Here is a 15695-nt window from a genome sequence, read left to right as displayed (position 1 = left end):
GGAGTGTGGTCCCTCTAACCTGGAGTCAGAGCACCAAGAGGATCCAGGACCTTTGGAGGGTGGTTATGGTGAGTGGCAGGACACTTTCAGATGCCAAGCCCCACACTCTGACTTACCCAGCATTCTCCTGTACCACATTTCTCAGGATCTTTTAGCTGTATCTATTCCTCTCTCTGCAAAGACCTCACGTCCCCACCTGAACAGCCAACTCTCACACTCACCCTCATCCTATTGCTCGTACACCCATGCTTCACAATAACCCTCCACAAATGTTGTTTTTCCTTCCTATCCACACAAGCCATTACTAACACTGATAACTCTCTGCTTTATCTCCTTACGGGAGAAGAGAGCACACAACCTAGGGGAGAGGCAGAAACCTGAGGGAAAGGGGTGGCCCTCCAGTGACAGGCATCTTGACGGCCAATGGTAATGCATGCACACCCGCTCCACTGGGAAGAGGGTTTAGCTCTAGAAGGCTACAGTTGCCAGCAACAACCTGTCGTGAAAGCCTGACCCTCTTGAGACTCTGGTGCTCAGACATGTTGATGGAGCTGATCCTATGCCCGTGGGCTCTCTGTTGGGGGTCTTGCCTCCTTCTAGCTTGATCTCTGTGCCCATACCCTCTGCCATGTAGAGTGGAATGCAGCTGTTGGTAGTGTTGCTCCTGCTGCTGATATTGATGCTGGTGTTGGTGTTGCTTCTCGTCTTGCCCCTCATCGGAGGTGGATGGTAGAGCTACGTAAGCTGCAACCATGTGGTAGTAAAGGCTGGAGGCAAGCAAGTACAGCTGAGGGTAAGTGAAGTGCTAGACAGCTGAAGTGCCTTCCAAGAAGTTGGAAAATATCTATCAAGCAGTGAAAATCTCTCAGAGAAAAAGTGCAATGAACAACAGCTTCTCACCTGGCCATGTCTAGAGCTCTTCAGTTTCACTGATCAAAGACTTGCCAGCTCGTCAATTTCACTGAAGAAACTCTGCCCGCTGTGCACTTACCTCAATGACCCTGGCAAGTTGCTGACAGGTTGGAAAGTGGGTCCCCTGGCTCTTAAAGCCAGTATTGAGGGTTAAAACAGTAAATTATTTATTATAATATTTAAAGGCCTTATTCAACAGCTGCACAAGGATTCTGCACTCCCCTTCAATCCTGCGCAGATGAAACCCGAAAGAGGACATGATGACTGCAGGATCTGGACCCAACATCAACTTTTGGGGATTTAACTCCCCACTCGCCCACAAACCCACCATCCCGTGCCTGTAAAATCTCCCCCAATGTTGCAGGTCAATTACCTTTCATTACACCAACAGAGCTACATCATTCAGTTTTGATATCAGCTTGCTGCACAAAGAGGTCATTGACTTGAATCAATAATTTTGTTTCTGTTTCCACAGATGCTGCCTGACATGTTGAGTAGTTCCAGCCATTTTTATTTTTATTTCAGATTTCCAGCATGTGCTATATTTTGCTTTTGGGTTTATCTATTGTGTGTTCATTTGAAGGATATTTTAAACTGTGTAAAGGAAACTCAATGATCCTGTGCTTCCAGCAAGGAGCCACATTCAAGGGAGGGCAGGTTAGAGGAATGGCACGAGGAAAATGTATCCCTATTCCTTATAGCACAGCTGCTTGTATTGTATTGTATTTACTCTTGTGTGCAGTGGAAACTAATTGAGAATACAAAAGTGTATTTGACTGTACGAATATGTTCTTATGTATTACTTACCCAGAAAATCATCCTGTATGACAGATTACCAAAGAACAGTCCTCCCTAAATATTGTGTCTTAGCAATAGCTTAGATTGCATGAAAAAGAAAAAAACATGAATTTATGTAAAATCCCCTGGCTTTGTCAAGATTTCAAACATTTCACATAATGAATTATGAATGGAGTACAATGATTGGTTTTTAGATTAGATTAGAGATACAGCACTGAAACAGGCCCTTCGGCCCACCGAGTCTGTGCCGAACATCAACCACCCATTTATACTAATCCTACACTAATCCCCTATTCTTACCAAACATCCCCACCTGTCCCTATATTTCCCTACCACCTACCTATACTAGTGACAATTTATAATGGCCAATTTACCTATCAACCTGCAAGTCTTTTGGCTTGTGGGAGGAAACCGGAGCACCCGGAGAAAACCCACGCAGACACAGGGAGAACTTGCAAACTCCACACAGGCAGTACCCGGGTCCCTGGAGCTGTGAGGCTGCAGTGCTAACCACTGCGCCACGGTTTTGCAGGCACAGATCTAATAGGTGAGTGTAAGATCAATATTCTCAAAGCCACTCTGTCCTCATTTTGATAAATGAATCCAAAGAACTGTGCCTTAGTGGGACCCTGGCAGAAGAAGCAAATGTTTGATGGAGAGTTGTAGACCAGCCATAGGGGGAGTACAGAACAAGGGGATATAACCTTTTAATTAGAGATGGGCCATTCAGTGGTACAGAAAGGTATTGAAATCTAGAACTCACTTTCTGAAAATCAGTAGAAGCTAGGTCAGTTAAAAATTTCAAACCTGAGATTGATAGATTTTTGTAGAGTGTGAAGGGATAAGAAACCAAGACGGGTAAATGAAGTTAAACTATAAATCTAATTCAATGGTGGAACTGGCTCGAGGGGTTGAATGGTCTGCTCCTGTTTATATGTTCCCTGTAACCTAGTGATGTAACTCATAGGGATCTCCTTGGAGGTGGGATAGATCTGCAATCAGAATCCATGTTTTCTGTTACATAAAAAGTTGATGCTGGATCAGTGGGTGGGCGATGTCCTTTTGTTATTTTTTGCCAATATGGCAAAAAGAAGGGGATTGATGAGGATGAATATTGGCATCACTGTGCAAAAGGAAGTTTTAGTGAGATTATTTTTTAAATAGTCATGAAGAGGTTAATGGCCTTGGGCACATCTCAGGTCAGAAGCCACCATTCACAACACATCCAACAGCATCCCATCGATGCAAGAACAGCCTGCGATCGTTGACCCCAAAAACAAATGGAGCTCCAATATCCTTCACCTCTATACAAAAGCAAAATACTGCGGATGCTGGAAATCTGAAACAAAAACAGAAAATGCTGGAAATACACAGCAGCATCTGTGGAGAGAAAAAGAGTTAATGTTTCATCAGATGAAAGGTCACAGATCTGAAACGATAACTCTGTTTCTCTGTCCAAAGATGCTGCCAGACCTGCTGAGTATTTCCAGCATTTTCTGTTTTTGTTCCTTCACCTCTGTGTTGCCCTCAGAAGTATATTCTACGCTGAATGTTTCATAGTTCACTTCTTTTTCTTAAATGTGCTATTAGATGTTCCATAGAGTTACTCACTGTGATTGATAACCTACATTTTTGTAAATTGCAATATACGTGTCATCATCAAAGTGTGATGTGGAAAGTGTTACACTAAGTACCGCACACTATACACAAAACATGTAATATATTAAATATTTTTTCCACTGTGTATCTTTTAGATTCAGGCCAAGATCTCAGCCCTTCATTGCACTCTTCCTGCTTGGAAACCAAAGTCAGCCAGTTTATCAAAAAGTATGTTGTGTCCACCATACTGGTCTCAGACACCAACACTGAGATATCTTACATTCTGCCGTCAGAAGCTGTGAAGAAAGGATGCTTTGAGAGACTTTTCCAGGTAATGTTGTCTCTTCTAATACTCAATCCCTTTGATTGTAATCGAATAATTAGAAGGTAAGTTGTCTTTATAGGTAAAACTTGATCCATGTTTTCGCCTGAACTGGCACTGATTGCCTGAAGGGAAGGGAGAGGAGGTTTCCAGAGTATTTTTTCCCTTATTATCCCAGGTTTTTTCCTGCCTCTCCCAGGAGATTACATTTTTTAAAAAATCATTCACGGGATGGGAAAGTCACTGACAAGTTCAGCATTTATTGCCCATACCTAATTGCAATTGAGAACGAGGTGGTGAGCCACCACCTTTAATACAACCGAATGGCTTGCTAGGTCATTTCAGAGGGACGATAAGGGTCATTCACATGACTATGGGTCTGGAGCAACATATAGGTGAAACCAGGTAAGAATGCCAGATTTCCATCCCAAAAGGGCATTCGTGAACCAGATGGGTTTTTACAAAAAACTGCTAGTTTCACAGTCACAATTACTGATACAATCATTTTATTCCAGATAAATTAAATTAAATTTAAATTTCCCAGGTGTAATGGTGGAAATTGAACTCCAATCACCAGATCCTTAGTCCAGGCCAATGGATTACTAGTCCAGTAACATTGTTACTGTAACCCATTTGAATAGATTTGTTGTGGTGCACTCATCAAACAGACACTTTGCTGGGAAGAAGGGCGGGAGTGAGTGGCCGAGGGGGGAAGCGACAAGGGCGGGAGCAAGTGACTGAGGGAAGGCAGCGGTGAGGCAGAGAGCGAGTACTCAAATGTTAGCAGATGTTTGCTTGTACTGATGACGTCCACGATCGCTCTGCGCATGCTCTGGGTTGTCAGGAGTCACTTTGTTGTTTTAAATAGACTCTGTTTGCTGTAGTGCACTGTTTGTATAGACTGCTTGCAGTGCACTGTTTGCTGTAGGGCACTGTTTAAATAGACTCTGCTTGCTCTACTGCACTGTTTAAATAGACTGCTCCAATACACTATTTAAATAGGCTCTGTTTGCTCCAGTGCAGTTTAGACTTTGTTTGTGGTAGGGCACTGTTTAAATAGACTCATTGCTGTAGGGTACTGTTTAAATAGACTGCTGTAGGGCACTGTTTAAATAGACTGCAGTGCACTGTTTGCTGTAGGGCACTGTTTAAATAGACTCATTGCTGTAGGGTACTGTTTAAATAGACTGCTGTAGGGCACTGTTTAAATAGACTGCAGTACACTGTTTGCTGTAGGACACTGTTTAAATAGACTCTGCTTGCTGTACTGTACTGTTGAATAGACTGCTCCAATGCACTGTTTAAATAGTCGCTTTGCTGTAGGATACTGTTTAAATGGACTGCTGCAGTGCACTGTTAAATAGACTCTTTTTGCTGTAGGGCACTGTTTAAATAGACTCTGTTTGCTGTAGGGCAATGTTTAAATAGATTGTTTGCTCTCGGCCACTGTTTAAATAGACTGCTCCAATGCAGTTTAGACTTTATTTGTGGTAGGGCACTGTTTAAATAGACTGTTTACTGTAGAACACTATTTAGACTCTGCTGTAGGGCACTGTTTAAATAGACTGCTGTAGGGCACTGTTTAAATAGACTGTTTGCTGCAGGGCACTGTTTAAATAGACTCTGTTTGCTGCAGTGCACTGTTAAATAGACTCTTTTTGCTGTAAGGCACTATTTAAATAGGCTATATGGCACTAATAGACTCTGTTGCTGTAGGGTACTGTTTAAATAGACACTGTTTACTGTAGGGCACTGTTTAAATAGACACTGTTTACTGTAGGGCACTGTTTAAATAGACACTGTTTACTGTAGGGCAGTGTTTAAATAGACACGGTTTACTGTAGGGCAGTGTTTAAATAGACGGTTTTCTGTAGGACACTTTCTAAATAGACTGTTTGCTCAAGGGCACTATTTAAATAGACTCATTTTCCTGCAGTGCACTGTTAAATAGACTCTACTTGCTGTAGGGCACTATTTAAATAGGCTATATGGCGCTGTTGAAGAGAGAGGCGGGGGGATAGATACAGGGACAGAGAGAGGGAGAGAAAGGGGCAGAGAGAGCGAGAGAGGGAGATAGGGGGGACAGAGAGGGTGGGGAACAAAGAGAGAGAGAGAGGGTGGTACGGACAGAGAGAGAGGGGGGCACAGAGAGAGAGGGGGGCAGAGAGAGAGGGAGGGGGACAGAGAGAGAGTGAGGGGGATAAAGGAGAGAAACAGAGAGAGTGGGACAGAGAGAGAGAGTGGGGGGACAGCAAGAGACAGAGAGAGGGGGAGGAGAGACAACAAGAGACAGAGATGGGGTGACAGAGAGATGGGGGGAGGGTCTGGGGGGGGGGTGGTCAAAGAGAGGGGCCGGTCAGAGAGAGAGAAGGGGACAGACAGAGGGAGAGAGAGAGAAGGGGAGGGGTCAGAGAGAGAGTGGGGCAGCACAGAGAGGGGTGGGTACACAGGATGGTGGCACAGAGAGAGTGAGAGATCAAGATCACTCCTGACAGTTGGACATCAATCCGGATTACTCTGCATCTCTACAAAAAGTGTGTGGCAAATATTGACAACTTGTGCAAGCAAAAGAATACCATATATAAATCAGTGTCAAACATAGTGATGGGAAAGTGTCAATAAATTCATCTCATTTAAAGCTTCTTCACAAAAATGCACATTTGTTGTTGTTTTGATTAATAGTAAGATAAATTTTTAATGCCATAATCTTTCCAAAATTGTCTCACTGGCCCCCTATGTAAGACAAAAATTGTAACGTGGCCTCCCCACGCAAAAAGGTTGGAGAACCCTGGGTCAAATAGAGGCTGCTGTAGGCCACTGTTTAAATAGACTCTGTTTGCTCAAGGTTACTATTTAAATAGACTCTGTTTGCTATATAGCACTGTTTAAGAGAGAGGGAGAGAGAGAGAGAGAGAGAGAGAAGGGGCAGAGAGAAGGGGGGACAGAGAGGGTGGGGAACAAAGAGAGAGAGAGAGGGTGGTACGGACAGAGAGAGAGGGGGCACAGAGAGAGAGGGGGGCAGAGAGAGAGGGAGGGGGACAGAGAGAGAGTGAGGGGGATAAAGGAGAGAGAGAGAAACAGAGAGAGAGAGGGTGGGACAGGGAGAGAGGAACAGCGTGAGAGAGGGGGGAACAGAGAGAGAGAGGGGGACAGTGAGAGACAGAGAGAAAGGGAGGGGGGCAGCAAGAGACAGAGATGGGGGGACAGCGAGAGACAAAGATGGGAGGACAGAGAGAGAGGGGGGCAGCACAGAGAGGGGTGGGTACACAGGAGGGAGGGGGAGAGAGAGAGAGAGAGAGATCACTCCTAACCGATGGACATCTATCCCGATTACTCCGCATCACTACAACGTGTGGGGCAAACATTGACTACTTGTGCAAACAAAAGAATTACCAGATATATCACTAAATCAGTGTCAAACATAGTGATGAGAAAGTAAGTCAATAAATTAATCTCATTTAAAACTTCTTCACAAAAATGCACACTTGTTGTTTTGATTAATAGTAAGATAAATATTTAATGCCTTTATCTTTCCGAAATTGTCTCACCCGGCACCCTGTGTAAGACAAAAATTGTAATGTGGCCCCCCACCCAGAAAGGTTGGAGAGCCCTGGTTGAATTAGAGTCTGCTTTAGTGTACTGTTTAAATAGACTCTGTTGTCATGCACGGTTTAAATAGCCTCTGCCGAAGTGCACTGTTGAAGTTGATTTTGTTTGCTGTAGCGAAGTGTTTAAAGGGGACTGTGGTTTTCTAGTGGTCCATTGCAGTAATACTGAGCTGGTATCGATAGACTGCTGGGTTTTTCCAACTTTTGGCCTTGGAAGATAATTTGCACCAACATATGCTTGAGTCACAAGGCAGCACAGTGATAACAGAATATAAAGTATACTGAATCATGGATGAATAAAGCTATAAGGGGAATTTAACAGAACGAATTAAATTGTTCTGCATACATTGCATTTTGAACATTGATGTATTCTAATAGTGCCACATGTCAGAGAGGTGAGCACAGTTCAGCAATGACACCTTGTTTATACTGATACAAACTTACACAATGGATTTTTCTGAGAGCTCCATGGGGATGCTACCTCTTGCAATTCAGCAGCATATCTGTTTTAGAACTAGACGAGTAGAGATAATAGTGACACTAGGTAAACTCAAATAATGGTTTTCTTTGATAGGCCCTGGATCTGAACCTGGAGGATCTGAATTTGACGAGTTTTGGCCTGATGGACACCACACTTGAGGAGGTTTTTTTGAAGGTTTCTGAAGAAGATCAGTCATTGGAGAACAGTGACATAGGTAAATATGAAAGAACTAACGTGAGACATCTTTTATTGTCCATTGTTCTCTGTTGGTTAATAATCGTCTCAAGGTGCCAACTAAGCTAAGAAGAATAGTTATAAGTAGCCAAAGCAGTTTTTGAATTAATTCTGCAACAACAACCTGCATTTATAGAGTACCTTTAATGCAGAAAAATGTTCCAAGGTGCTTTGCAGAGATGTAAGGAAACTGGAGCAATCCAACTATTGATCTAATGAGCAGCATCATACCAGCTTTTATTTTCCTTTTTCCCTTACGACTTCTCTATTCGTGTGAAGCCACTCAATCATCATGGGATTTGATAACATAGGTGCTAATTTGCCCACAGTTATCTGCTGAAGCCTAAGTCTCAGAAGGAGGTTGAATGTGAGAGGCATTCCAGTGGAGCTGAAAGTTGTCACAGCCCAACATGCACAAACGTGTGAGAATAACAATCAGGAACGGAAACTCTGCTCAGTTCTTCCTGCCAAAGTCTGGGAGTTGCTAAGGCACAGCATCCTGGATCGATCAGCTATCTCAGCTCAGATAGAAATTAAACCTGGCCTTTGTGACTCAGTACCACGAATGCAAATTAGGAGGAAACATCTTTGACCAATATGCCAGTTTTCTCCACCATTTTATTGCAAGTGGAATTGAATACAAAAGTAGAGAGGTTATACTTCAGTTATACCGGGCATTGGTGAGACCACATCTGGAGTACTGTGTACAGTACTGGTCTCCTTATTTAAGAAAGGATGCAAATGCATTGGAAGCAGTTTGGAGAAGGTTTCCTAGACTAATACCTGGAAAGGGTGGGTTGGCTTGTGAGGAAAGGTTGGACAGGTTAGGCTTCTATCCACTGAAGTTTAAGAAGAGTAAAAGGCAACTTGACTGAAACATATAAGATCCTGAGGGGTCTTGACAGGGTGGATGTGGAAAGGATGTTTCCTCTTGTAGGAGAATCAATGTTTAAAAATTATGGGTCACCCATTTAAGATAAAGATGAGAAGAAATTTTTTCTCTGAGGGTCGTGAGTCTCTGGAACTCTCTTCCTCAAAAGGCAGTGGAAGCAGAGTCTTTGAATATTTTGAAGGCAGAGGTAGCTAGATTTTTGATAATCAAGGCGGTGACCCTTATTTTTAAACAGTGGTATTAATAAAGCTTCAAGGTAAGTGGAAGTATTTTGAATGTCTCAAGATGTACCAAGTTTTTTTTGATTTCTTGAAGATGACAAAGATTCAGGGAAGGAAGCGTTGCAGACACCACAGACGGACAATAAAAATGGCCGCCACAAAGACACCCCTCCACAAGAAGGTACACACAATCTGAAAGTGAACGTGAGCAATTTGGTCACCTGTGCCAGGCTAAGCCAATCCCAGTCCTCTGTGCATTCCTCCTCCTCTGTTGGTTCTGTTCGAGGTGATGAGATGGGTGGTTATTCGGAATTCTATGGAGACTATGCACCGCTCTTCGATAACCTGAATGATCCAGACAACCTCAGTTTACAAGGTATGTCAGCAACCAAAGTTAAAACTGGAATAGTAATTTCTATATTTCTAGAGATGGAAAATGGCCAAGGGAGAAAGGGGTCATGAATGGACATAGTTAACCCCATAGATTGAATAGCTAACTATTTGGCTATTTGACCCTTGGCTTCAGGATTCCAGCAAGCTATTTTCCCAGGTGAGTGTTGGAATTAGGGGAAGAGTGCCTCAAGTACAGTGAATTTAATCCATTTTTGTTTTCTTTTTTCTTTTAAGTCCCTATTCCTGAATATGAAAGGTGATTGTATCAATTGTTTGCTCCGGAATGACGATCAGCCCTGTGTTATGAGAGCAGCCACTCTAAACTGATGCTAAGCTATTGACTCTGGTTAGGGAGCATGCCCATGCAAACAATGGAGGTTTGCACATTTAATTTTCATGCATGAAAACAGTCATACACATGTGATCATCTCATTCTGTTTATTTTCGCACTGGGAAATGTAAGATTATTAGGCTACTAAAAATGTCACCAACCAGAATACTAGTTGTTAAAATCTATCTATTAGAAACTTTCAACTGATTTATTATTATTTAGCTTTTGTTATGAAAGTGTTTTGTTGAATATTTTTTTGAGGATTTATTTTTGAAAGATTGAAGAAATGTTAAATTTTGGGGTTTTCAAAGGGGGTCATATAAAGGCCACTTGACTTTGAAAAACAGTCCCTGGGAATGTTTTTTAAAAGGGCCACTGAGAGGTCTTGTGAGGAAAACAAGCCTTTCCGGGAAACCTCTTGACTTCCAGCAACAACAACAAGCCTTTCCAGGAAACCACCTGACTTCCAACTCAATAAACAACAGAGAACGTTGAACACCTGAAGAAGTTGTTTACGAAGAAGTGACAGGTCAAGATTGATGGAGGTCAAAAGATTAACCCTCTTGTTGTTAGTTTCGCTTTTGAATTGTTTTGAGTTGGGGTTGACCTGTATAAAGAGAAAAGAAAATTCTTAAGGAAGGAGAGAAGACCACAACCCAGCTCACCTTTCCAGCATCTCTGTAAAAGACCCTGAGAGGTCCACAGTGTCAACTCATCCCATCTCCTGTCTTTGAAGAAACGCCTGCTAAATTAATTCTCAACGCTGCCTGAAAAGGACTGTTCTAAAAGATTCCAATGACCCGTCTACGTGTACTCGGAGGCCAGACTATGTGCCAGTTTTGGAAAACAACATATCTTGTCTGCTGTTTCTTCAAGAATGAGTAAGCGTTCAGCCCAAGTGTATTTTTGTCTGTCATAGAGCTCTAAAAACAAAAATCCCTTTATTTTTCCAGTTAACCAGTGTGTGGTGTGTGTGTGTGTAAGGTAAAAAGAGAACTTTTATATTTCGACCTGTGTGTTTATGCTTTGCTTCATTACTGCTTAAGACTTGCTTTATAATAAACTGATAATTTTGTTGTTTATTAAAGAAACCTGGTTGGTGTGTTTTAGTCTGAGATAAAAGAGAGCATATGATTGACCGTATCGGTAAGTAGGAAAAAATTTAAATATATGTTGTGGCCTGTGGAGAAATGAAACTAGAATAAACAGTGCACTCCTCCCACTTCGGTCGTAACATATGATTTGGGGCTCTTTATGGGATAAACCCAACGCCGACAGCGTACAATTGTAGGTGGGGTAATAATAATTGAAAACGGAAAAATAAAAAGAACCAGGTTTCTTGTGTAATAGAGTAAAGTCTACACCACCGGAATGTCTTGAACAGTTGCTGTGACTTTTCTGGGTATGGAGGATGTATCCTGAGTGATTTGAGGAACTTAGGGCGGCACAGTGGCGCAGTGGTTAGCACCGCAGCCTCACAGCTCCAGGGACCCGGGTTCAATTCCGGGTACTGCCTGTGTGGAGTTTGCAAGTTCTCCCTGTGTCTGCGTGGGTTTTCTCCGGGTGCTCCGGTTTCCTCCCACAAGCCAAAAGACTTGCAGGTTGATAGGTAAATTGGCCATTATAAATTGTCACTAGTATAGGTAGGTGGTAGGGAAATATAGGGACAGGTGGGGATGTTTGGTAGGAATATGGGATTAGTGTACGATTAGTATAAATGGGTGGTTGATGTTCGGCACAGACTCGGTGGGCCGAAGGGCCTGTTTCAGTGCTGTATCTCTAATCTAATCTAATCTTAACCAAGGTTAAGCTAATAGCATTGTCAACAAAATTGGGGTTACAGTTAAAACCAGGAGCTAAGAAAGCAGACATAATTGAAGTAATAGCACAACATTTGCAGTTGGAAGAAGAAAAAGAAAACCAGAGGGTAGTGCAGTTGAATTAGCTAAAATTCAGTTTCAGATGAAGCCGTTTGAGCTTGAACAGAAAAAGGAGGAAAAAGAATTGGAAAAACTTGAACTTGAAAGAGCATTGACAATGAAGAAACTTGAACTTGAGGAAAAGGAAAGGGAAAGAGAAAGAGAAGAAAAGGAATTTGAAGTTAAAAGGCTGGAACAAAGTCAAAAGAGTAGTCCTGCCTCCGCGGAAAGTTCTAGTGAGGAAAGATCTGGCTCCAGCTCAGGACCCAGTGGAGAGCTGTTTAAATTTGTACAAGCCCTCCCTAAGTTTGAGGAAAGGGATGTAGAGGCATTTTTCATTCCTTTTTAAAAGATAGCCAAACAGATGAAGTGACCACAGGAAAGCTGGACACTGCTTATGCAAAGCAAATTGATGGGCAGAGCTCATAAAATTTATAATAAAAGCAAAAAAAGGCAAAAGCTCATAAAATTTATGCCATGCTTTCTGAGGAGGCTTCTGCAGATTATGAGATGGCAAAAAAGGCTGTTCTTGCTGCGTATGAGTTGGTCCCTAAAGCTTACTGGCAGAAATTTTGGAATCTCTGGAGATTGTCTGGGTAGACATATTTGAGAGGGTAAAGCAAACTAATTTTGATCATTGGATGCAGGCACTAAAGGAAGAGGCCACGTAGAAGAACCTTAAGGAACTAACTCTCAGAAGAATTTAAAAATTCACTCCCTCCGTTAGTAAGAACCCATGTAGAGAACCAGAAGGTTTCACCAGCCAGATAGGCAGTGGAAATTGCTGATGATTACGAGCTTGTTTATAAGTCCAAACCTTTTGCCTTCTCCCCCCACAAACCCAAGAAGGATAGAAGGTGGTAGAGTGAAAGGAAAGAAAGTAGCCAGGGACAAGAAGGAACAGCTGGGAACGCCCTGGGATCTCCTCCTCAGGCCAGAAAGGAAGGTGCTGACGGTGAAAGTGAGGTCCGCAAACCTAAGTGTTACCATTGTCACAAGGTGGGACACCTTCGTGCAGAATGTAGGAAATTGTGGGGTAAACTCATCGGATTTACTGGGGTACACAAAGCCAATGCAGAGAAAGGGGCCCTGACCAAGAGTATGACAGATCAGTATGTAGCTCTGACTGCAGCTGTAATACCAAATACAAAAACCACTGTGAGCACAGGGGTTGTGAATACAATACGTGAGAGTTATAGGGAATTTTTGTCAAAAGGAAAAGTAATTCCTTATCCCTCAAGTGAGGCAGGTAAACCAATAGTTATACTTCGGGATGCAGGAGCCACCCAAACTCTTTTGCTGGGGAAAGGCATAACATTTTCATCAGAAAGCGCACCGAATGCTAAAGTTTTAGTGAATGGTATTGGTGAGGAGTCTACACCTGTACCTTTGTATCAGGTGCACCTAAAATGTGACCTAATGTCCGGAACGGTAGCTGTGGGAATTGTCCATTGTTTCCTAGTAGACGGAGTTGACCTACTCCTGGGAAGTGAAGGTGGTAGCTTCTCCAGTAGTCACGGAAAAACCAAGTGAAGTTAAAGATACAGAACAGTTGCAGGAAAAGGTTCCAGGAATTTTTCCTTCATGTGTAGCGACCTGAGCAATGGCTAAACAATTTCCATTGTCGGAGGTAAAATTGGCACCATCAGATAGTCCAATATCTGAAGCTTTCTTTGGGGATTTGGATAATCCAAAGGAAATGTACAGTTCGTCTTCTCTGATTAAGGCACATTAAGCTGATCCAGAGTTAAATAAAGTGGCACAGTCAGCAACAACAGAAGCTGAGGCAAAAGGAGTTCCAGAAGACTATTATATTAAAGACAGGATTCTGATGAGGAAGTGGAGACCTCCTCATAGAGCTGCAGATGAAGAATGGATGGTAGTTCATCCGATAGTGGTACCGCCAAAGTATTGGCAGAAACTGTTAAGGACAGTGCATGAAATTCCTATAGCGGGACATGTGAGGATCCGGAAGACCAAATCACATATAAGTCAACATTTTTACTAGCCAGGTCTTTCCAAGCATGTGGTGCAGTTTTGTAAAATGTGCCGTACGTGCCACATTATGGGAAAACTGCAACCTGCCATAATACCAGCGCCTCTAATTTCCATACCAGTTATTGGGGAACTATTTAGTAGGGTATTGGTAGACTGTGTAGAATCTTTACCGAAAACAAAAGCAGGACACCAAAATATACTTACTATCATGGATATGGCCACTTGCCTCCCAGAGGCCATTCCCTTGAAAACAATTTCTGCTAAGGTACGGTAGAGAAGTTAATCCAGTTCTTCACTAGATATGGATTACCGCTGGAGATTTAGTTGGATCAAGGTTCCAATTTTATGTCTAAAATTTTTCAGGAAGTTATGGGTAATTTGGGTATAATACAGTTAAAGACTTCAGCATACCATCCACAGACACAAAGAGCTTTAGAAAGGTACCATCAGACCCTCAAAACGATGATCAGGGCATACTGTATAAATGCCCCATGTTTGGGATAAAGGGCGAGAATTTCTTTTGTTGGCCACTAGAGAGTCATCTAATGAATCTGCTGGTTTTAGTCCTTTTGAATTAGTTTACGGGTTTGAGATAAGAGGTCCTCTAAAACTAATAAAACAAAGGTTTTTGGAACAGAAGGATGAACCTTCTGTGCTAGATTGTGTATTCATTATCTAGGAACAACTCACGAGTGCTTGCAAAGTGGCTCAAGAGCACCTTAAAGCTTCCCAAACAGCTATGAAGAAATGGGCAGACAAGAATGCCAAGACTCGAATATTCCAACCAGGGGATGAGGTGTTAGTCTTACTGCCTGTACAGGGTGAACCATTGAAAGCACAGTTCAGTGGTCTCTATAAAGTGGTCAAGAGAATTGGTAATGTAAATTATTTGATTGACACCCTAGATCACTGGAAAAAGTATCGACTATGTCACATCAATATGTTAAAACAATATTATTACCTGGAGGACGATAAGCAAGCACAGGTATGTCAGGTAGTAGGACAGTGAAGGATGAAAGAGATTGTAAGGATGAGACAGAAGGAGGCCTACACCATTCTCAAATTGAACTTTCTACTATCCGGTTAGTTAATATTGAATTGTTAGGGTGATTGGACACGATGCTTTCAGATTTAGATGCAGAAACAACAAGAAGACCCAACAAGGCTACTTACAGCATTTAGAAGAGTCTGTAGGGATAAGCCAGAATGTACAACCTTAGCCACACATAATGTGGATGCAGGGGAATCCTTTCTTATAAAACAGCATCCTTATCTCTTAAGTCCAGAGAAACAGGCCCAGATAAAAGCAGAAATCGAATACATGTCGTAAAACCACCTAATAGAACCCAGTCAAAGCAGCTGGAGTTCCCAGTGGTATTAGTGCCTAAACCTTTTGGTTCAATTAGACTCTGTATAGACTACAGAAAAGTGACTGCAGTAACAAAGGCAGACTCCTACCCAATTCATCGCTTAGAAGACTATATTGACAGTGTGGGCAGTGCCAGGTTTCTTACAAAGACAGATTTGTTAAAGTGATTCTGGCAAGTTCCTTTAACACCCTGCGATAAAGAAATATTGGCCTTTATCACATCAGATGGTCTTTTCCAATGCAGAGTGATGCCACTCGTACTAAAAAATGCCCCAGCAACCTTTCAGAGACTAATGAATCAAGTGGTTGCTGGTGTTCCTAACTGTGTAGTTTACCTTGATGATGTGCTGCTATACAGTGACACTTGGAAGAGCTCGAAGCTCTGTTTAGAAAATTACAATCAGTTAATTTAGTAATAAACCTTGCCAAAAGTGAATTTGCAAAAGTGAGAGTGACCTACCTGAGGCATATAGTAGGGCAAGGACAAATGTTGCCAAGAATAGTGAAAGTACAAGAATTGGTGGAGTTCCCTACCCCTCAGACTAAGCAAGAAATCATGAGGTTTTTGGGGATGTGTAGTTTCTACCGTAAGTTTGTACCAAATTTTAATATCAAAGC

The 15695-nt window shown here is 42.3% G+C and overlaps 1 protein-coding gene across 4 annotated transcripts in view; it reads left to right on the top strand.

The window, feature by feature from the left end:
- The window catches only part of abca2 (ATP-binding cassette, sub-family A (ABC1), member 2), a 585325-nt gene that overhangs the window by 448418 nt on the left and 121212 nt on the right, over positions 1–15695 (top strand). For 3 of the 4 annotated variants that reach the window (XM_068012728.1, XM_068012727.1, XM_068012730.1), the window contains 3 exons: positions 3465–3640; positions 7814–7934; positions 9162–9443. In XM_068012728.1, the coding sequence (XP_067868829.1) occupies positions 3465–3640; positions 7814–7934; positions 9162–9443 (579 nt within the window). The remainder of the gene's footprint in view (positions 1–3464; positions 3641–7813; positions 7935–9161; positions 9444–15695) is intronic. The other variant, XM_068012729.1, reaches the window with a different exon arrangement.

The sequence above is a fragment of the Heterodontus francisci genome, chromosome 32, assembly GCF_036365525.1.
Source record: "Heterodontus francisci isolate sHetFra1 chromosome 32, sHetFra1.hap1, whole genome shotgun sequence".
Taxonomy (NCBI): Eukaryota; Metazoa; Chordata; class Chondrichthyes; order Heterodontiformes; family Heterodontidae; genus Heterodontus; species Heterodontus francisci.
This window is presented reverse-complemented; position numbering and strand designations above follow the sequence as displayed.